This window comes from Musca autumnalis, unplaced genomic scaffold (genome assembly GCF_047663935.1).
Source record: "Musca autumnalis isolate F117 unplaced genomic scaffold, ASM4766393v1 scaffold_2, whole genome shotgun sequence".
In the NCBI taxonomy this organism is placed as follows: domain Eukaryota; kingdom Metazoa; phylum Arthropoda; class Insecta; order Diptera; family Muscidae; genus Musca; species Musca autumnalis.
Genome location: NW_027411755.1, coordinates 92,000,284 through 92,025,018, shown reverse-complemented (window position 1 = coordinate 92,025,018; position 24,735 = coordinate 92,000,284). Strand labels below are relative to the sequence as shown.

The following is a 24,735-nucleotide window of genomic DNA, read 5'->3' as shown; positions in this document are numbered from 1 at the left end:
TAGTTTTTGGGTTTATTCTACAGTGTCTACATTTTTCACGTTCATTATCGTCACAAATATTCAGATCATTTTTTGCTTCTGATGAAGTCATGGCTACATTTGTTCACTGTTTATGTTTTGAAACTGTTGAAGAGTTGCCAACGGTTTGAAGCAAAATGTTGTCTCCACAGGGAATAGAAATTGTTATCATACTTTAATTAGATACATTTACTATATACATATACATGCGTATGTACAAACGGATATTTAACATATCCCACATGCGGATAAATAGGAACTATTCTCATATTCGCATATTCAAAGAAAGCCGCCCTATTTTTGTTTAGCTCTGGACATTTTTCTTAAGGCAGGAAATCCATTAAAGTGACGTCATACTATACTTGGTAATCTGTTCGCATTCGGCGAAATTGGCAGAAACACAATAATGCTGCTGAGTAGCTTCTTCAGGGACAAGGCCCGTTAAAACACCATGCGTACGTCCCTGATGATGATTTTTTAAGTTTAAATAAATTAAATAATAATAATTTTGTTCACATAATCTTTGAATTTATATTTATATTAATATTCTTAGTTAATTATGATAAAATATAGCGAATTTCTACACTTTCCTGAACATGGCAACACTGCCAATCGTTAAAACACAACAATGACGTAAAGTTAATTTATATTTAACTTAACTTTACGTATGTACATATGTATGAATATGCACAGACATAAATATCCACATTGTTATGGAGGCGTGTTCATGTGGACTTCGAGACGCTTTTCTTTTTATTCGATGTACAAAAGTGATCTTTAATGCTAATATTCTTTTTTGTACACATACATAATGGGTACACCGGCCGGTATCCACCCAACCACTTATTGGACTTATTCGAAAGTACGTTTCTCATAGCTGACCCAAGACTTTCTCTTAGCTTTCTTGATTTGACTCTTGTAATTTCTTGAAATTAAACCTATATACATCCAATTAGTACTGAGTTGCGTTTAACTGGCTTTGATCTCCTACCTGGTTGGGATTTCCTTCGCGGATAGATGGTAAGACAGGAGCCCCATGGCAATTCAGGAGAAATTTGGTAAGGCCATCAACAGCTCTCTAATTCTTCCATTGTGTGTAAATCATTATTTTCACACTGTTTTTGTCCTAATACGTTCTCCTGGGATTTCTATGGAGACTCGGTTTGACTTCAAGTATGGAGATTTAGAAAAGTATCATCCTGTGATCCGAGAATTTACTCTTTTCAAATACCCCCCAAATCTTAATATCAGAGTATATAGCCTTAAATCAATCTACGCAAGGTTAACCTAATTTGAAACGATTTATTTGACGTATATGTAATCGTACTATTACTATTGTTGTTAACTAAAGTGTTATAAAATAAAATCATACTCCCATAAAAACAAAAGTATAAAAACTATATTTTCAGCACGATATCGAAAAACTATCTCCAAATTATTTATTGTCGATGTCGCTAATACTATAATCGATATCTCAAAAAAGAACGTTAATAAAATCGCGTTTGATTTATTTCTGTGTTTCATTTAGGAGCATAAAATGACATAATTATATCGGGTGGATATGTGTCAATGAATTGTTTAGATTTTTTGTCTGCTAAATGTGACAAAAACCGCTTTGTTTTTTTAGCTAATATTGGCCATTAATATCAAAATACGTCAAAACGTAATGCTTTTATGTGTATATGGTTTATTAGAATACCTGTTTGTATGTACAATAGTACAATGCACGATGGGGCCAATAGCAGGTTTTCGAGGCAAAAAGTCAATTTTTGAAGTGAACAATTTGAATAAAATAATAACGGATTTCGATTGCCAACACTCTGAATCACTAAAAATAAAAAAATAAATCAATCTGGTAACATCACATAGCGACATACTGATCTGGCATTGGTGACATATTTTCTTATGCATCATCAAGGCATATTTATACAAGGTAGAAGTGACAATCAGCTGTATTCTTACTTTTTTGTAAATTTAGTTTTCAAAATGTAATAGGGTCTACTCATGAAATTTGAAACTTCGAAATTTGCGACCATAAAATTCTTCTTTTCACCGTAAACGTGTAATAACAATGACCTACGACAGTTATGTATGCTTTATATTTACATTTTGATTCAAATTTGTTATATTTTAGAGGATTTTCAAAATGTATTTATGTTTTTCCTGAACAAATTTTTGGAACGACCCTATTATTCAATATTTATCTTTGACAATTAATTTTCAATAACAACAATGTTGTTTTTGTAAATTTGTTAGTTGTTGTAATTCATGCATTTACCTTATATGAATATGCCTTGTGCATCATTTTCCGACATTCATTATAAATAAGTAGTGAAAGCATTTTAGGCGCCAAAAAGAACATTTCAACATTGTTATATTTTTTAAACATGGAAAGCTTTTCAATGGGTATGTAAAATAAGATAGTGTTAACAAATAATAAAAATGTTATGTGTGGTAAATGTATTTTTGAGTTAAGATGTTATGTCTTTTTTGGAGTATTTTGCTTTGTTATCCATGTGTTCTCTGGAGTATAACTTTTGAGATCTAGGTAGATCTAGGATATTATATATATGTGGTGAAAGGTATTAATGTGTACTATCATTTTGTGAAAAAATTAGCTGCGCCTATCTGCGCCTTTCCATAAAAATCTGATTTCAGATATCGTAATACTTAAAAATATATGACATTTTTATGTTTTGGTTGGCGAATAATCGGAAACCCATTAATGTTACCAATTGGATTTCGGAAAAATTTAATAGACGTATATAATAATAATAATATATAATTTCAAAGATATCGCAAACTTTGGCTTTTGTGGCGGAATCTTAGCCGATTTTTACTAAATTTGGAACCTTTTTTTATTAACTTATAACAAAGCACAGACAAAACCATGAAATTTGAACATATGTATATAGGGGAGCTATTTCTATATCTGAACCGATTTCAATATAACTTGACAAACTTATTTGTAGTCCGAATTCCGTAACATTTTCCAAATTTTATTGTAATTTGATGGAATTTGCATGCTTGGTCAATCATTTTCCTGAAATCGGGCGAACATATATATGGGAGCTATATCCAATTCTGAACTGATTTCAATATGATTTGCCAAAAATGTTTCTAGACCAAAATCCGTCACACATTTCAAATTTCATCAAGATTGGACATACATAGCGGGATTGGTGCACCAAATACCTCAAATCGGGCGAAAATATATATGGGAGCAATATCAAAATCTGAACCGATTTCAATATAACTTGGCAAACTTATTTGTAGTCCTAATTCCGTGGTATTTTCCAAATCGCATAAAAATTGGGCAGAATTTGGGTGTTTGGTCCATCAATTGCTTGAAATCGGGCGAACATATATACGGCAGCTATATGTATATATGAACCGATATGAACCAAATTTGGCATATTAGTTTCTAAGCCCATTATAAACATCTGTACAAAATTTGGAAGGTCTAGCTTGCCCCAGTGATTTGTTGCCTCGAAAACCTGTCATTGGCCCCATCGTGCAATGTAGGGAATATTGTCCAGTAGTGCTATTAGTTAGCATTAACTTTAAAGTGAAAATTATATTTTTTATTGGTTGGTTTATTTTGCGATTTCAAATCCATCCAATAGTAACAGAAAACATAATAATTACCCTTAGATTTATCGATATGATCTCATTCATAATTCTGTGATTTTATATTACCTATTTTTTCGAGAACCAAAAAAGATTTACAGTTACTTCTTAAACGTAATTGGTTTCGATAGAAGATGTGTACTGTGGAAGGAAAAAAAAAAAACAATATAAAAACGTAAATATTTGCGTTAACATTTTTGCAAGAAGGCGAAATGTTAAATTTGTACGTCACTTGATAATTTTGCTATAATCTTCCAAATATTTCAAATCATTTGCATCATAATAAATTGATACAACCAACTGTTGAAACGCTTATATTTTTAGCTCCTCTTTTATAATCCACCCTATTCTATAGGAACTATTTTTTGCGTTGCACAGTGTTATTTACGATTCTGAAGAAGTTGATGTTCATCATATAAAAAATAAGTTTAACTCGTTTTAAATTCTCAACTTTTAATAACTAAATTGAAGTTCTTGTGCAGTTAATAACGCATTTTTATACCCTCCACCATAGGATGGGGGTATATTAAGTTTGTCACTACGTTTGTAACTACTCGAAATAATCATTGTAGACCCCACAAAGTATATATATTCTTGATCAGCGTGCAATTCTACATCGACATAGCCATGTCCGTCCGTCTGTCTGTCTGTCCGTCTGTCCGTCTGTGGAAATCACTCTAGCGTCTGAACGGATTGACGTAGGTTGATGAAATTTTGGGAAAATATGTTATATTTACGTAGGACTTTTGGTATTGAAAGCGGGCTATGTAGGTCCACGCTTTCGTATAGCCCCCATACAAAATGACGCGTGACGCGTCGTCGTTTTAAGGAATTTTTAAGATATTTGGCCCATTTTACAACCGAATTGGTTGTAATTTGGTACTTTGTGTATCCAGAGGCCAAAAAATATTCCTACCAAAGTTGGGTTATATAGGTCCACGTTTTGGTATAGCCCCCATATAAGGCCCCATATAAAGTACGCGTCATTTTAATATATTTTGAATGTATTAGACCCATTTGACCACAGAATTGGTTGTAATTTGGTATTTTGTGTCTTCAGAGGCCAGAAAACATTCCTACCAAAGTTGGGTTATATAGGTCCACGTTTTGGTATAGTCCCCACATAAGACCCCTTATAAAGTACGCGTCATTTTAATATATTTTTAATGTATTAGACCCATTTGACCAAAGAATCGGTTGTAACTTTGTATTTTGTGTTTCCAGAGGCTAAGAAACATTTCTACCATAAAATTTTTATATAGGTCCACGTGTTGATATAGCCCCCATAATACAATATCTCTCGATTTTCGATATTTTGAACGTTTTAGCCTCATTATCACACCGATATGGCGGAAATTTGGTATTTAGTCTTCTTTAGGCGTATAAAACTTTCCCCCAGAAGTTTGTAGGTATAGGTCCACGCCATCATATAGCCCCCATAGAACGGTACCTTCCGAATTTCGGTATTTTGAAGGTTGTGGCCACATTAATCCACCGAAATGGCTGAAATTTGTGGTGGAGGGTATAAAAAGTTCGGCCCGACCGAACTTAACGCTTTTCTTACTTGTTTGTTTTTATTTCATATATGTATGTATATTAGGGTGGGGCGATTTGTGTGGAAGCAAAAAAACCTTAATGAGCCCTTCGCGTTTCTGATTCCTGGGATTGAACTGAGCAAAAAAGTCCACTGGACCATATATCTACCGTGAAAATCGAGCCTCCCGATTTTGACTTTAAGTTTTTTATTGACGTTTTTTGGATATTTTGGCATATAGCAGCCAAACCATTGGGGTTTTCGATCCAACACAAAGACAAACATTGTAGCCAAGACAGTAATTGAAAATTCTCTAATACATCGCAAAAGCATTGGAACGCTCCTTCAGGCAGTTTTGGCCTTAAGAATGTCCAAACTATTCGGAAAATGTCGATAAATGACATTGTGCTACAAAATTTGACCCGAAAAATATTCAAGTGTTCTGATGCAAAATTATATCGTGTTGGGATCCATGGACAACGACAATGCCTTTATTTCGTTTAGGTCACTTCGTTTTATTTTTTTATAACGGTAAAAGTAGTGAAAATCTGGGTTTCTTACATTTTCAAATTTAAACGGGCATATCTTATTTTTTCCACAACGGATTTCCTTTGATCCTTCTTCCTTTTAAAGGGGTGAATAATGTCTTTTTAATAAGCTATCATTGTCTTAAATCGGTTAACAAATGGCTAAGTTATAGTGGTTTATGTCTGAAAACCCCCACAAAAAACCTATAAAGGAATTTCTCATAATTTTCAAAATAAATATTGAACAAAACAAAAAAACATTATATTTTTGAAAATTATGAAAAATTCCTTTATAGGTTTTTTGTGTGGTTTTTCAGACATAAACCACTATAACTTAGCCATTTGTTAACCGATTTAAAACAATAATAGCTTATTCAAAAGGCATAATTCACCCCTTTAAAAGGAAGAAGGATCAAAGGAAATCCGTTGTGGAAAAAATAAGATATGCCCGTTTAAATTTGAAAATGTAAGAAACCCAGATTTTCACTACTTTTACCGTTATAAAAAAATAAAACGAAGTGACCCAAACGAAATAAAGGCAATGTCGTTGTCCATGGATCCCAACACGATATAATTTTGCATCAGAACACTTGAATATTTTTCGGGTCAAATTTTGTAGCACAATGTCATTTATCGACATTTTCCGAAAAGTTTGGACATTCTTAAAGCCAAAACTGCCTGAAGGAGCGTTCCAATGCTTTTGCGATGTATTAGAGAGTTTTCAATTACTGCCTTGGCTACAATGTTTGTCTTTGTGTTGGATCGATAATCTCAATGGTTTGGCTGTTATATGCCAAAACATCCAAAAAACGTCAATAAAAAACTTAAAGTCAAAATCGGGAGGCTCGATTTTCATCGTAGACATATGGTCCAGTAGACTTTTTTGCTCAGTTCAACCCCAGGAATCAGAAACGCGAAGGGCCCATTAAGGTTTTCAAATCGCCCCGGCCTAATGTATATGAATATAATATTCAAATGGTTGTTATGTTTTGATCCAATCCAATGTTGCGTAGAGAAATCATGTACACCTTGTCATGCCCTTGCAATTCATTGTTCATGCTAAATAAAAAATTACACTAGAAAATCTTACAAGAATATTGAGAATTATAATATAAGTGACGTTATTTAAATGTTTGATATTATTACATCCGATTGCAGTTATAAGTTTTGCATGTTATTAAATTATCATCCCAAGCAGAACGCATTTGCCTAATACAAATAAACTTAGGAAATTTGTCTTTACTTGTATAACATGGCAATATTATAGAAAGTAATCTCAAATAAAAGAGGTCATAACAGCTTAACTCGAAAGAGAATTAATTCGAATATCACTATAAAATTACCTTAATAAGACAAAACAAAAAAATGATTTCAGCATGAGCCAGGCTGGGATTCGAACCTGGGTCTCCGACAACCAAGTGAAAACGGTTGCCGGCGTTTTGGCATTCTAAGCCACCATTAAATATTGATGATCAAATCTTCTGTATCAGAACAAATACAAATAAAGGTGGAAAAAACTGCAATAGTACATATTTGTAATAAAGCAATGAAAAATTGGGTTGCCAGCCAAGTCGGCTGGCAGGCACAACAGTTCAACTAGAAAGAGCATTTATTCAAATGGTTAGGTTAGGTTGAAAAGAGGGGCGATATAAGAATCGCCACATGCCCGTATGGACATGCACTTAAGCCAGTATAGGCCTGTTGTGCGCTCTAATTGCGGAAGCCTAAGGGGAATAATTTTTTTATTGCTTAAAAGAAAATAAATCTTTCAGTTAAGTAATTCTGTGCCATTGACATAATCTCTTAAGTTTTTGAACTCGCTTGCCCTAATTTGGTGGAGTTCTAGTATAGTGTTATTTCCTAGAAATTGGTTTCTTAGCGTCGCGAAGGCTGGGCAACGTTTCGTCGTCCTCTCAGCATGCTCTGCATTCGTTGCTTTCTGCACAACCAATTTTGTGCAGGTGTGCTTGTAGCCCTAGGTGTCCTGTAAGGATGCCTGTCAGTCTACTAATGTCCTTTTTACTCACTTGAAGGAGTTCCTTTGTTTTATCCTCGTCTGGGTTTCCCCAGAGGATTTTTGTATTTTTCCCTTTCTCTTCAGTGTTCCAGAGGGATGTATGGGAGTTTTCTGCCCATGCCTTTAACTCTAGACGCGCCGCTTTTAAAGGCTTAGCGTTATCTAGGCTTATCGTAGTTTGCTCCCTGGCTTGCCTTGCCAAGGAGTTAGCTATCTCGTTACCCCTAATCCCTTTATGTCCTGGTACCCATATAATGTTAACCGAACAATGGTGGGAGTAGTCGTTGATTGATTTTTTACACTGCAGGACAGTTTTTGATTTCACCGTCTTGCTTGTTATTGCTTTAATTGCTGCTTTACTGTCCGTTAGGATGTTTACAGTGATTGGCCTTGTGTTAGCTTTAAACCAGTTCAGACATTCTGTGATCGCTCGGATTTCAGTCTGTAGGATCGTATTATGATCCGGCAGTCGAAGGGAGATTCTAGTTTCCTGGTCTTCGATATATAGACCCAGACCCGTTCTCCCCCTAGAACGGCACCATCTGTGAACCCACAGCTTCCAGTTGGCATCCGTTCCAGGGTTCCATCGATCCACATGTCCCTGTCCGGTATTAAAATTTCACACAAGGCGGATTCAATTGTTTCAGGTATACGGTCTGATACAATATGATCTATTGACTCACCCGTTGTAACCTGTAATATGCTTTGGTGGTATGTTTGGTGGTCTCTTACGATCCACTCGCTCATGGACTTAAGTCTTATAGCTGCGATGGCTGCCTCATACTTTACCTGAATTTCTATTAGGTGGACAAATAAAATTGTCTCTAAAGCCCTAGTTGGTGTAGACCTCATTGCCCCGCTAATACTTAAGCAGCACATTCTTTGGACTTTTTGCAGTACTTTTACGTTGCATTTCTTGTCCGTAGCTGTCCACCATACCACAGAAGCGTAAGTTAGAATCGGTCTAATTACGCTTCTGTATAAACAGTGTGTCATCCTAGGATTGAAACCCCATTTTGAGCCTATAGCCCTTCTGCAGGTTGACCAACGTCTGTGGGCTTTATTAGCCCTTTCCTGAATATGGTCTCTCCATTTAAGTTTCCTGTCTAGAATTACTCTCAGGTACTTAATTGTTGGAGAAATGTTTATCATCTTATCTAGGAAAACGGGTTCTTCGTAAGCTCCTATTTTCGTTTTCCTAGTGAATAGACATAGTTCTGTTTTTTCCGGGTTGACATTTAGACCTCTCTGTCTAGCCCAGTTGTATGCTATTTTTAGAGCCGTTTCGGCCCTTCTACAGAGTATATTTGGATTCTTTCCCCTAACGTCGTCTGCATAGCAGATGGGTTCAAATCCCTCGTCGGTTAAGATCCTTAGTAGACCATTTATGGTGGTAACCCATAGGAGAGGTGATAGTATTCCCCCCTGTGGCGTCCCCTGACTAACTTTGTCTCTTTTTGTTACGTCTTCTAGCGCGCAGCTTATCCATCTATTCCTTAGCATGTGGTCTACCCAGTCCGGCCCGGTTTACCTGAAACTCGTCTAAGGAGTGGATTAGCGTTTCGGTGCTGACGTTGTTGAACGCTCCTTCGATGTCGATGCAAACTGCGAGTGTATACATCTTCATCTCGAAGGTTCTCTCTATATGGTGTACTACCTCATGTAATGCGATTTCCACTGATCTACCTTTTACGTATGCATGTTGTTTGTACTTGAGCATATCGCTAGAGATGTTACTCTTTATCATGGTGTCGACCGTCCGTTCCATTGTTTTGAGTAAGAATGAAGTTAAACTTATCGGACGATAAGATTTTGGTATTGCATAACTTGACTTGCCGGGCTTGGGAATAAATACTACCCTTGCCTCTTGCCAGGCCAATGGAGTATACGCAAAGTTTAAACAAGCATTGAAAATCTCGACCAGATTGGACGAAATGTAGTCCACTTCCCTTTGGGCTGGGAAAATCTAGTCCCGCTGCTTTGTATGGTGAGAAGCTCATTATTGCTTCTTTAATCATCAAGTTGTCGATTTTTTGTGCTTCTTCTGATGCATAAGCTATCTCCATCGGTGACACTGTGTGTGCCGTAGTACTCGACGGGAAGTGCGTTCTCATCAGAAGGCTAAGAGTTTCCTCGGTTGTTTCCATCTTTTTACCCAACAACCATAAGCTCGGGTTGTGAGTGAGTTTTAGATAGAAACTTTTTAATTTTAGAGACGTCATTTACGCTATCTACCTGTTCACAAAAAAGCTTCCAGGAGTTCCGTTTGGCGTTTCTTAACATTTTGTTGTATTCCTTTAGTTTTGTTTGGTAGTTGTCCCAGAATACAGCTGTTTTTTACGTTTTGCCCTATTGTAAAGTCTTCGGACCTCTTTGTCTTTGTTACGAATTTCCCCTGTCATCCAGGGTTTTTCGTAGGCAGATTTGCTCTCTCGAAGTGGACAACTTTCTTCGAAAGACCTTACTAGAGCCTCTGTTAGTTTATTGACATTTCTATCTATATCTTCTTTGCTTAGGCAAACCTGTCATTGTATTTCCTATGTTAAGGGTTATCAGGTCGTTAGTATTCAAAAATTCTAGAAGGGCTTGACCCCTCTTGTTAGTATTAGTACTACCCCACGAAATATGGTGAGAGTTAGCATCGCTACCTACTAGTACTTCGTTACCTGTTTGCTTGATTTTCCTCACCAGTTGCTGTAGCTCCGACGAAGGTGGTAATGTCGGCGAGTCGAACGGCAGGTAAATTGATGCATATATTACCATTCCCTTGCTTCAACACTGTGGCGTCCGAGGATGACAACTCTGGGGAGAAAAGAAAGCATAAGTTTTTATGGCATATAATACAGGTCCTCGGTCGGTTCCCTGTATTAGGGTAAAAGAGTTGGTAATTAATGTGGTTTAGTCCGGAAACCTGGCTCCGACAAACTTCAACGCAATGCGAAACAACGCAAATCGAAACACACGTTTCCACGTGTATGTGTGAAAAATTTGTTAATTGGTACCAAAATTGTATTTTTAGATTTTTTTCTAAATTTTTCACTAAAAATTCAAGCGAATGTGGTTGTTAACATTTATTGGAACAAATGTTATATCAATGATATTATTATTAGTATGTAAAAATATCAAAATTAGTCTTTTTTTACGAAAAACTTAACTAAGAAGAATATCCATCTATGGCTACCTCCTTTATTGCTGAGTATTTCAGGCCTTATAAAACATCGACGTTAGCTTTGTTAAATGTCCAGGCTACCAGTGGTGAATGAAAATGATATCCGAAGCTGTCCGTTCAAATTAAATAAATTTTATACCTCCTGTCAAGGAAAATGTTAAGCCATAGGCCAACCCACGCGTTCGTCTACGATCACGTGTAAACATATTCTGTCTTTATGTTTAAGATTCGTGATTTCTGTACCCATAAATTGTTTTAGGATGTTCTTAAATAACACCTAAGATCTTTTAGAGTTGATAATAATCCATTATTTTACTGGAGCAGAGGAGCTACAAAGCGTAATATACCTTACAGGACCTCCCATTTTTTTTGCTCTAAAATCATAAAAATATTAACTTTATTCGAACGGTTTTTGATGTTTTCTTATTTTTGAAAGTATTTTAGCACATTTTCTTCACAATCAAAATATTATTCATATTTGCAATATATTATATGTCTTTATGGGGCATTATCTTTTATTCTGAGTCCATATGGGTTTTCAGTCCCAGGGAATTACAATTTTAATTTTTGGTGCAGGTTCATTCTGGAAATAGTGTTAAAAAGGAAAACTAAAGTTTTCCCTATGATTTTGACGGTCAAGTTTAAATTTCCTTAAGAAATTGTCTTATTTACCTAAAGTGGCTCTATTATTTCGCACAGCTCTTTACAGGCTCTGCCCTGCCTAATACAAGGTCAACCCCCAAATTGGACAAATGTTGACTGCATTTTATTTATGGGATAATGTTCCATTATTAAAATGCAATTTGCGCCATAAAACACTTTTCAGAAGTGATTTAGAAACGTTTAATGTGTTGTAACTTATGTGGCTCTATTATTTCGCACACCAGTATATATATATATATATATATATATTTATTCTTCATAAATGCTTTTCATATGCCCACTTTTTACTCTTTACAGACGAGAAATCGACTTTTACTGAATGCTTAAATTTTCAAAATGACATCTACTGTTCATTCAAGTGGTGTCATATTAATCAACTCTTCTTAAATGTTTCGATCACGCATAAGCTTTTTCAATATTATATAATTGCACATACGAGTACCTGTCCTATAAATTATTTTTAAAAGTGAATACAGTTAACCCACTTAGCACCGAGAATTGTTTTGCGAGAAGACTTTAAATTTTATATAAAAATGATATTTTTGAGAAGCACGTAAAAAACTTTTTTCTTGAATTATGCCAAATTATGTAAATGAGCAGTAACTCGTTGAGTTTTAGAGATACGAGCATGAAAATTGACACAAAATAAAGTAGAAGTCGTAGAAAAAATAGAAATTACTAACACAGAAAACGCATTTTTTGAGTTATGCCACTCTTTGAGTAAATGAGCGATATGAAGATCGTATCATCCGTTGTCGAGCTACAGTGGGCACCGCATTCAAAAATGCCATTTCGCGAAAACCGCGTTTAAAACTTCGATGTTATGTACATTCAAATCACAATGAAATTTCTCTTTCTATCGCTCACAGCTCAGCTAATTTTTGTCCGATCGACTCGATATTAGCTTCGTTCCAGTACTTTTTTAATGATAAAAGTGTCAAAAGAACAAACTGTCGAAAATGAGTTCCGCATACACATATTTCCAAAATGTACGGGAACGGAAAAATAGCAGAAACGTCAAAAAAACTGGAACAAATGTCAAAGTCGGTGAATCAACCAATCAGAAGCCGGCAAACATGTTGCACATTTTTGCTCACCCAAATTTGTCGTGTAAAAAGTTTCAAATGAGAAAGCTATTCAGCGCCATTTTTGTTCAAAGAGAAGTGAACATTTTGCAACTTTTTTGGTGTACGGGAACGCATTTTGGGGAAAAATGTTCAAAATGTGTTAAATGTGTAAAAACTTTTTAGTTCTGGAACGAAGCTATTATGTACATACAAATCACAATGAAATTTCTCTTTCTATCGCTCACAGCTCAGCTAATTTTTGTCCGATCGACTCGATATTTTACAGACATTATTATGTTGACGTCTCCTAAGAGACATGCATTTTCGGTTGTAGGGAAAAACACTCGCTAACAAAAAGTTAAATACCGACATAATAAATGGTCTAAGCTCAATGAAATTTTACACAAAATCATTTTCATATTTTGTTATAATATTTTTTAGTTATTTGTGTTCAAATACAAAAGATGCCGACTATTGGTACATGTCGGACTTCGGAGCACTTGCCCTACATCATTGCAAAGATTTCTCATATAGACCTACTATGTGCTGTGGCATTTTGAAGATGTTATGTATTTATTATTATTCATAGATTTTATCATTATTCTGTAAAGCGTTAAATATTATTCCAATTCCAGTGCACCTAAAACAATTTAACAATTTAACGCATCATAAGTTGCTTTAAGTAGGTATTTATGTATATCACATGAGTAGCGATATGTTGTCAAGATAATAAAAAAAACTAAAACAAATAAACAGATGATACAATATTATCATCTACACTGATGACATAAAATATGGGCGTTTAAACAAACAAAATTAAATGGAAAAAACTACAATAGAAGCCACCCTGCAATTTATCACAATTTAACATGCAATTTCAAATAATTTCCGACCGTTAAATGTTTATACGCAACATATAATCAACAAGAATTTTAGTTTTGTATCTATACTATTAAGAAAGCAACAATTTGGAAATCGAAATATCTGACACGCATACAAATGACTAAAGTAATGGACTCACAACAAAATTTTTAATTACATTATTACACCGATATGAGGATGTTAAACATATGGCAACACAAAATTAATTGTTTAAGTATTTAGTTGTAAATTAAAATCTAGAATGTTTCAGGCCAATCAGAAATTTCGTTATACAATAAATGAAGATTTGACAAATTAAACCAAATTTTACACACTGGCCAAAGGTAACGATTGTTTTATTTATTTCTGTTGGCATGCTTTTCTTTTGGCTTTTGTAGACTAAGAAATATTCCTTAGAAAATTTATCAAAATCGGCTAAGATGTTAAGCCATCCATCATTAAATTTTACTGTTGAACTCAATAGAGAAGAGACGTACATATGAGCATATTTTTTAATAAGTAAAAAACACTGTAAAAACATTAAGTTCCTCTGCCATAAAATATTCTGAACTAAAATGGAATAATTAATTTCCTGTTAGGTGCAAACATTGTTCGACTACGGATATGGATAATCTGTTGGTACCTTTATATGGGGGATATACAAAAAAAAAAATACCTACATATGTGGACGGTTTTTGGTGGAGAATTTTGTGACCGCTGTAGCTAAAATCCTCAAAAGAGCCAATTTGGGCGGAAAATCCAGCTAAAGCATCAAAGTACTTTAAATCGGGAGGGGCTATACCACAACGTGGACCTATCTAGACAATTTTTAGTGGAGAAATTTCTTGGCCATTGGGAACCTCAAATATCAAATTTCAGTTCAAACAAAAAATGTAGGTAATGTTGTCAAAATACCTTAAAAAGGGTGGTATTGTTATTGGGGGCTATACCAAAGCGTGGACCTATATAGCCCATCTGCGAACTTATCCTGCCTATGGAAATGACATTTGGGTGCAAAATGTTAGCGTTCTATCTCAACCATTGTGGACGCTAGAGTGATTACAACAGACGGACATGGCTAAATAGTCTTAGAATTTTATTCTGATCAAGAATATATACTTTATATGTTCACAACTGATTTGTTCGATGTGTTACAAACAGAAAAACAAACTTAATATACCTTCCATACTATAGTGGAGGGTATAAAAAAGTCCCACAGATTTAGTCCTTCGATTTCATAATTGGACCAGCTAACCCCTGTAAACTTATAAACATAATTAATAAAGTCGTCTGTTGGTTTTTAATAGGCCGTTGCCTATCCATCTCCGTTCCCTTTTAAGGATTTCTTCGCGATTCGTGATTTTATAAAACGAGAACAAAGATCGACTTTAAACATATTGCAACTTGTTTGTGAGTTCTTTTGATGTAAGCCAAGCCAGGATAAAAGCCAAAGCGGCATTCGAAATTTTGAAAAAAAAAAACATTTTATCCAGCCCCTTCAAAGTAGATTTTAAAAGAATATTGCCCATTATTATAATATATATATAATTGTTCCACAAACATCCCATGAGGGACAAGGGAGACTTCTCTAATATCAATGAGTGCACCGCGATTCATATTAGCTCAATGATATGGGACCTACAGTTTATCGCCGAGTCCGAACGGCGTGTCTAAGACACCACTTTTGTAGAGAAGTTTTACATGGCTGAAATACTCAGGAAATGTCGCCAACATTACTGAGGGGTATTTTGCCACCGTTGAAAAGTGTTTTGATGTTGCCTGGCCGGGGAATCGAACCCACGACCTTAAGTGTGCAAAGCTGGTGTGCATACCATTGCACCACGGTGGCACCATTATTATAATAGCCTGTTTACATTATAACTTTTTTCGGGTTAACCATCTTTATGAGGCCTTTTTTGACGTAGAAACAATGGAATTGACATTTAAAACCCATTTTATATCATATATAATTTTATTTCATATATCATATCAATTAAAAGTGGTTTGTGTAGGACCTTTTTCAATATTTAAATGGAATAAAAGTTATCATTGTCAATAATAGACAAAAGATCATTCATTCGTGCAACAGGAAGTAATTTTTCGAGAAATATTTTTTTCATTTCATAGTAGTAAAAAACAATAGTTTTTCACAGTGATTTGTGTGTGACCTTTTTTAATACTTAAATAGATTAAACGTAATTTTAGCCATTAACAGGCAAACGTCCATTCATTCTTGCTACAGGAGATAATTTTTGCGAAAAAGGGTCAAAAAGCCATAACCCTGCTGTACATATTTGTGTATTTGCATTTTATTTATTATGTGTTCAATCTATGAAGTGAGTTTATTAATATATCTACGTTAAATGCACAATTTTATTAGTGAGTTGTTAAAATACATAATTATACATGCTATTCGTTACTTTTTTAATTTCTCACCGTCTGCGACATGTGACGTGATAACCAGTTTTGTTTGTTTACTCATACAATTTTCGGATGTGTCTACAAAAATTGCTACAAATTAACAGTTGGAATACAAATGGGAGTCAATTGCACCAACAAAAGAATAGCGGTGCCTGATTACTTTTTCAGTAGAATTAACTTAGTAACATCTCTTCAAAGAGAACATTTTGTTATTATTTTCTGCAAATGTACTGTGAAAATTCAGCAGACAACAACACTAAGGGACTAAGGGGGCAAATAGCCAGCAATCAGCTGTAATGCCAAGTCCAGATATACTATATTAGGCAATTCTCCTTACGGCAATTGTCAGTATGATGGAGAGAGAGGTGAGGCATATGGCAATCATTTGCCTCTCAATACCCTCTTCATCAAACTGACAATTGCCGCAAGGAAAATGCCATTATTTAAATATGGGCAATGCATAGTTACATGGGCGTAGCCAGGAATGCTTTTTGGTTGTTCTAGGGAGGGGCAAATGCTTGCCGAAAATTATCGTTAATTCATTAAAATTTTTGAAGAATTCCACTAGTGGTTACCAAAAACACGCTGACTACCAATTGGAGTGATTTTTGCTAATTTGCGGCAATTCTTTCGTTAACTAGTTGCAGAATCGAAAAGCACGTTCAAAGTTGCATTTTTAAAATTTCGTACATGTAATAATTATAGCATGGTATAAACTACATTAATCACAACTTTTATATATTAGATGCGTAAACTTAGACCACAGGACCAATTGTCTTTGGGACATACAAGCATGCATTTCCATTTCTATTTGTCGCGTTATTGTACTTAATGCATTTTTTTTCGTGAATCACAATATGAGAACTTGTTGTCATGTAAGTGTTTTAAAATTACACATTTATTCATAGAAATCTCGACAAGTACACACTTAGTACGAAGAAATACGTGAAATAGTGAATTACTTTATTCCAAGATTAGATACGAATGGACGTAATTTTTATCAGCAATATGGCATTGGTTACAGATGCCGGTTTTGTAATAAAAATTTTGTAATTGCATACAAATGTACATACTCGTATATACAAATATTGCCACGTGATATCGTCATTGACTAATGAAGATATAGACGAAGAAATGCTCTCAGTGAATATGTTTGAATATGCTAATATATTTTCCCAAGCCAATAGATATAATTTTGTATACTATTTGTTATGATTAAATCTATACCGACATAAAATGTGCAACAAGATAATGATCAACAACATATTGATCTCTTCATGGAGTATGTAGTATGTCAAATAACAAGTTGGTTTCTTCATCACTACTCCACAGATATAAGCCCAGTCAAAATAGATATTCGTATAAGGCGGAAATAGCAAAAATTCCCACAAAGCTGAATTTTGGTGGAGAGCTAGGGTTTACCATTAGAAGCAACGTCCTAAAAGTCCGCATCGACCCCATGTGTGCAAAAAAAAGTTATTCGGGGTCAAAGGACATTTTTGGAGGCATTATACAGTTTTTTTTTTAATTTTTCTCAAAAACGGTAAGGCTTAGCAAAAGCCGGCTGAAGTAAAAGCTGTAGATTTAACAATTCTTTACAAGAATGCTCTTTATGATTTTTAAAAAAGGCTTAAAATTTTCGAGATATCGGGAACTAAAGGTCAAATTAAAAATTAGCCGCGTAATTACATTATGAGGCGAACCGGTTAAAATAGCCACACTATGTGTTAGGTTTTTTCAATAAGCTATCAAATGATATCCACTTTGCAGTAATCGGTTGAGTAGAATCGGGTCCAGACCGGTTTTTAAATCTGGCTTTAAGGCTGAATAACCGGCGAACCGGATCCGGCACCCATGAAACTTATATTTTCCCGTAATCAGCGCAACAAAACCTACCTTTGGACAAAATTGCAAAAAAAAAAAATCGGAGAGTTTTCGTTGGTGTCGTTCCTGTTGGGCTTTCGATTACACATGTTGGTTAAATGGCCCATTTTTGCATAAAATGACTCTAACATGGAATAACTCTATTAAACACGCTCCGATTTTGTTGGATTTCTTTTTAAAATATAGGTATAATTTCGCTCTTCAAGAAAACATGTATTTTTTTGGGGGGAGGGGGGGGGGTGCAGACCCAGTTACTTCGGTTATTTTAGCCGGTTGGTCTGAATATGTGCATATTTTCCCTTATAAATGCATAAAAATCATGTGTTTTTTAGAACAACTACATCTCAAGAATGGTTCCTTCTAGGAAAAACATTATAAAGACCAAACTTGTAGATAATTTTTCTGTCTACAATATTTACTTAAGTCACTTTTTGATCAGATCAACCGTGTTCAATAAATAAATCCGAAAACTTAAAAAACTCTTAAAATTTGACCTTTGACCCCGAATAACTTTTTTTGCACACATGGGATCGATTGGGACTTTAAGGACGTCGCTTCTAATGGCAAACCTTACCTCTCCATCAAAATTCAGCTTTGTGGAAATTTTTGCTATTTCAATGAATATTTTGACTGGGCTATATTATATGTATGGAACAACTAAAGCAACGTTGAGGAACATCCGTTGTCTTTTAATAAAATGAAAAAAATATTTACTAAAAAAAGAAATAATTTGGCAAATTAAGTTACAGTATTTTATTTATGGAAATAATTATTCTTTTAGCATAAATATAAATATATTCTTCATGATGCTAAAATTTCCCTCAGTGCATTAAAATAACGGTTGTTTTCGTGTCAGATTATCTTCCTCCAAATCTAGAGCATATTTCCAAACCTTTAAACGGTGGACTTGTTCGCGGAAAAACCATTTTATTGAACAAAACATCAAGGTTTTTATAAGAAATTTTGACGTTTTTCATAATTATTTTCAAAATGTTCCATCTTATCAGCATCCGAAGCACCCGATTGTATCCGTCGAGGTTGTCTGTGTCATATTCTATCTTATTGTGAAGAAATATGACACAACTGCGCGACTCCTATTGATATTCCTAGATGTTTCAAATATCTGTCAATTTAAACCCTTTAACGCTGTTATTTCGCTGTCCGAGGAATAATTTATAGGTTTTCTTTGGTGAAAAATTATTAGAAAGCCTTGCTTTATCGACTGAAAGAAAATTCGGCGTTAATATATCAAAAATTCGCGAAAATAAAGTGACTGTTTTATCCTGATGATCAAAAATAAATGCCTATTTTTCATAGTACTATCGGAAAATTGATCAGAAAATCATTTCGCGAAGAGCTAGAAACATATTTCTGTGTTTGATACGTAACATCATAGACTTTAAATCCCCACAAGATTAAAAACGCAGATTCATTCGTTTTGGGATAAGTAAGCTAACATTAACAAAAATGTAGGTGTTCTATTCTACTGACGTGGAGTGTATGTCTTATTCCTATAACATTTATCATTGCTATAATTCTTATACCCCACACCACTTGTTATACCCTCAGACTTTAGACTACGAAAGGATGTATACGTATATATATGGCGATCGGTTAACGTTAACCTGTGCCACCCGAGCAATCTTTGTTTCCATAGTAATTTGTAAAAATTCTTTAAAGCCGCATTTATGGTCGATCGATGAGGGAGTAACCCTGATTCGATGAGGGAGTAACCCCGATTTGATCCATACATTGCACTTCGTAATATTTCTAACAGACAAAAATTAGGTCCGAATATTATCTGTATCAGTCCACTCATCCGCGTACCTCACTTATAATTTTTTTCGGAAAAGTGCAGTTTAAGAATACCTCTCGAATTTTCCAGTTTGTCCTCGCCACAAAAAACTAGAAATTTTTCATTTTCTACCCTCCATTATGAAGGTTATATTAAGTTTGTTTTTCCGTTGCTTTACATTGAAATAATCATTTCAATGAGTCGATCTATGCATGTCCGTACGTCCGTTTGTTATAATCACTCTAGCTAGAGTCTAACATCCACAAAAATTGAGAAATGACGCTAAAATTTTAGAAAAATGCATCTTTTCTTTGCCGACGGGTCAAGTTCGAAGATGTACTATAGCATAACCCCATATAACGGTACCGGCCGATTTAAGGTATTTTGTCGTTTTTAGCTACATTTTCTGGAAGAATAATAATTTCTATAATTTGACATTTGTGTTTCGAGTTACCAAGACCAGGTCCACGTTTGGTATATACATATTTCCTGTAATTTGGAATTTAGTGTTCAGAGATAGATTCACGTTTTGGTATAGCCCCCAAGAGAAACTAATTATTCCATATTAGTTTCGAATATTTCATGGTGGAGGAAGGGTATAAACGTTTTTCTTGTTTTCTTTATGATGTATTTTTACCTAAAAGTTGACATCGTTTTTTCTTGTTTTTTTTATGATGTATTTTTAACTAAAAGTTAACATCTTGTTTTAAATTATTTCCAACGCTCGCTAGCTGTGCGAAATACATTTCATAGATGTGTGTTGGTAAAACGTTAATACGGGGCGCAGGGAAAAGTTTTGAAGTGGCACTGATTAGTTTATAACTGTTATAAAAATGACGTATGCACGTGCATATGTATGTAAACGAGAACATGTTATTAAATTTATGATGACAATGACAGCAATTAAGTGACGTTGCATTGTTTGTTTTGATTAAATCGTCACGGCATTAAATTATTTACTACAAATGACAGTGAGAATCAGTAAACATTTAGTAATTTGGTAATTTTTGACAGATGTTTTGAATAAACTCCCATCAAGATTTGTTTGTTTATGGGGGTGTGTTGGATCTATTTAAAGATATTTACATAGGTAACAAAAATATAACAAACCAAATGAAAATAAATGTTTTTCTTTATTAATAGAATACAACTCCGAGGTGACATATTACTATCGTATGCTTTATGTTTAAAAACAATGCAAAGTTTGTGGAAAATTTATAAGGCTTCCTTCCTAAGCATGAGTGCATTGACTGTTACCAAAGTCGAGTGAATGGACAGCGAATCGATTTCATTCGACCGTAATTCTAAACTCTTTTAACTAATTGTTGGAATGTGTTTTTTTATTTTTGCAGGTCTTCTAGCCACAATACCCGCAATTCGATATAAACAAATATGACTCAGAGTGTGGACACATCATTTATACCAGACCTTCCTAAGGGGCCCTTGTGTGTTTACCGGAAAAGAGTAAACTTTGATTGGAAGCGCTTAAGGCTTATCTTTGAGAAGGAAGAAGTGTTGCGTCTGAAGGTAAAATATTCAAAATAAATTTTTAATTTTTCCTTTACTAAATTAATTTTTTACAGTACAAGGTCTGGAAAATACTCGAGAATGATCCCCTGTTCTCACAGCCCATTTCAACATTACCTACTGATCAACAGAAACGCATCTGCGCCATGCAAATGAATCGTATGAAACAATTAGATTTAGTTCCTAAAGAAATCGAACAACGCTCGTTCAGTGAGAAAACCAAATATTTAATGGGTATCAATGAGGTAAATTTATTTATTTTTAATGCGGTAAATTTATTTAATATCAATGATTGATTGCGTACGTCCCTGGTACAAATTACAACACAAATTTCAACTAAACCAATTTCTCAGCTATTTTATATAGATATTATATGCAGAACCTGTTCTAGACATGCAAGAATCTACACAATTTTTCCTTTATGTTATCAAAAAAATAGTAAAAATTAGTAGCTTCTTGCAGTTCTGGAACAGACCTTAATTGTTCTAATTGTCTCTATCTTTCTAGGCTCTGCATGTGTACTGTCCCAGTTTATCGGTGAAGATTGCCTTGGGCGTGGGCCTGTTTAATAACGCCATACGTGCTATGGGTACTGAAAGGCACATGAAATATTATGAGGCTGCTTGGAATCGTGAAATTGTAACATGTCTAGCCATTACTGAACTATCACATGGTAGCAATACTAAATGTATTCGCACAACGGCTACCTATGATCCAAGCACACAAGAGTTTATAATAAATACGCCCGATTTTGAAGCTGCAAAATGTTGGGTAGGCAATTTGGGCAAAACGGCTACAGTGGCCATGACATTTGCTAACCTTTATACATCAGATGGTGTAAATCAGGGCCTACATGGATTTATTATACCCATAAGAGACCCTAAAACGCTACAGGCCTATCCTGGTGTCTTGGTTGGAGATATTGGCGAAAAGATTGGTTTAAATGGCATAGACAATGGTTTTGTAATGTTTTCGAATTACCGTATACCCCGTGAGAATTTACTAAATCGTACCGGTGATGTAACCCCAGAAGGTGTCTACGAAAGTGTCTTTACAGAGCCGGGAAAAGTATTGGGATCTGCATTGGAGTCATTTTCGGCTGGTCGAATTGGTATCATGCAGGAATCCGTGAATACGTTATCGACTGCTTCCATTATAGCTGTACGGTATGCTGCATTGAGAAAACAATTTGGACCGGAAAAATCGGGACCGGAAGTAGCTATAATCGAATATCAACTGCATGTATGTATTCTTGTTTCTATTCATACACAGCTTTTATTAGCTAATAATTTAACATGCTTTTTTCTTAGCAATGGAGAATATTCCCATATCTTGCAGCATCCTGCGTTTTAAAAATAGCTGTAATGGAATTAACAGATATATATTTGGCAATTATTGAAAAATCTCAGGCAGATTCCAATGGTTTTGAATTACTGGTAAGTTATGAGAGAAACGAGATAAGAAATACGAGTAAAATTATTAACTGGAATTCTGAGACGTTGCAAATTTTCGAGAATTATAGGTCCATAGAATTTTTGGGTATTGAAAAATGGGTCACATTTAGGTATAGCCCCCATACAAAATGTCGCGTCATTTAAAGGAATTATTAGTCCAATTTGTTCAGCGAATTGGTTTTCATTTTGTGTTGTAGAGGCTAATTACAATTACAAAAAAGTGTTTATATAGGTTCACGCTTTTGGTATAGCCCCCATATAAAGGAACTTTGCGATTTTTGTATTTTGAAGATTTTAGCTACAATTTTTAAGAGGTCACAACACTTCTTCCCCAAACATTGTTAACATAGGTCCATGTTTTAGTATAGTACACCCCCCATATAATGGTATCTCCCTATTTTCGATATTTTCAGGAGTTTAGCTACCCGGCATCTGATGCTCCCTTTAGTCATGAAACTTCTCCACCAAAAATTGTCAACATAGGTCCATGTTTGGGTATAGTTCCCACATAACGGTACTTCCCGATTTTCGGTATTTTGAAGATTTTAGCAACAATTTTTAACCGAACTAACTGTAATTTAACATTTGAGGTTCTTAGGGGTCACAACCAGTGTTGCCGAATTTGACGATTTATCGTCATTTGGACGATTTTTTGGCCCAAAATTGAAAAATGACGATTTGACGATTTTATTGTCCAAAATGACGATTTTTCACGTAATCCCGAAATGCATGAAATAAAAGACGGTAACTATATTTTGACCAGAATTTCACGAAATACTTTAAGTAAAGCAATGTTCCAAACTCGATTTTATGATTCTTTTCAATGTTTTTAAACAATTTCGAGACGGATTAGCTTTATTTAGGCACATATCTGGAATAGAGGTATTTTCATAGTTTTTGCCTCATCTTGGATTTACATCAGCTCAAAATTTATATGTAGGCTTGTAAATGGATGAAAATCTTCCTTCAAATTGTTTCAAGATAAAATACCGATGTGCTCTTAAATGAGAGTTTTTGTTGATTTTCGACTACCCATCAACCAAATGTACGTGTACCAACAAGCATGGATGGTCACACTGTCATGCAAGCGATGTTTGAGCTAATCTGTCATTCAAAACTGGCAATAGGTGTGTTCGTTTACTCAATAATTTGTACAAATTTGTACAAGTCCAGTAACTTCTTGCAAACGACTAAGCTATTTTGCATTGTACAGTAGACTAAACGAACAACATCCAGTAACATTTGTACAAATTTTCAGTAAACGAACACACATAATGTGTACACAGCTTTACCTTGCTGCATTACTGCAAACTCGATAACCACGGGAAAATAATAAACGCGTTTTTCTCGAAATGAAATTTTTGAAGTCGGTGCCAACGATAGCTGGAAACCGAATTGACCGATCTTCATATAGTTTGGTGAGCTTATTAAATACATAAAAAGCTTGTCCTTAACCGAGCAGATTTTTAAAAAAATTGCGAACGATTTTTTGACAAAAAGCAGTCATTTTTTTCTTTAAAATCAAAATTTTGACTTTGACAGTTAAAATTTATTTTTTAAAAAAAGTTTGTTTAGAATTCTGTTTCGCCTTAAGGCAAGATTAATAGGTTCTTAAAATGCTTACAAAAATATACGATGATAGGCGCATCCGTTTTCGAGCTGTCGTTGGCAACGCAAAACGCTTTCGCAGGGTTTCGCAGATAGTCATTAAACGCAAGACTATGCGATATTTTTTACAAAAAATGTGCTCTTTCAGATGAAAGAAAGATCTTTTTAAAAAATGAAAAATTAATGAAATTGAGTTTTTGTTGGTCTGCCCAACTAGGGAGATTTGGTTATATTTATTTCTGTGGGTTGTACATTTTATGTTGTCAGTCTCATTGACAAAACTATCGGCCAAAAAATTGCAATAAACGGTAACCAAACCTAGTTTGGGTCATGTTGACGATTTTTGACGATTTTCCAAAGTTTGTTGACGATTTGACGATTTTTTTGACGATTTCCGACCAAAAACTGTCGGCAACGCTGGTCACAACACTTCTTCACCAAAAATTGTCAACATAGATCCATGTTTTCGTACACCCCCATATTTTATGTATTTTGACGATATTAGGTACATTTTTTTGTCCTGTAATTTGAAATTTGGGGCTCCCAGTGGTCACAAAACT

The 24,735-nt window shown here is 34.7% G+C and overlaps 1 protein-coding gene across 3 annotated transcripts in view; it reads left to right on the top strand.

Annotated features, from left to right (window-relative positions):
* Positions 1-24,735, top strand: part of LOC141394244 (peroxisomal acyl-coenzyme A oxidase 3) — a 52,715-nt gene that overhangs the window by 16,131 nt on the left and 11,849 nt on the right. For 2 of the 3 annotated variants that reach the window (XM_073968262.1, XM_073968264.1), the window contains exons 2-5: positions 20,939-21,113; positions 21,170-21,358; positions 21,621-22,355; positions 22,424-22,549. In XM_073968262.1, the coding sequence (XP_073824363.1) occupies positions 20,979-21,113; positions 21,170-21,358; positions 21,621-22,355; positions 22,424-22,549 (1,185 nt within the window). In that variant the 5' untranslated portion in view covers positions 20,939-20,978. Of the gene's footprint in view, positions 1-20,524; positions 20,677-20,938; positions 21,114-21,169; positions 21,359-21,620; positions 22,356-22,423; positions 22,550-24,735 lie in introns of those variants that run through there. The other variant, XM_073968263.1, reaches the window with a different exon arrangement.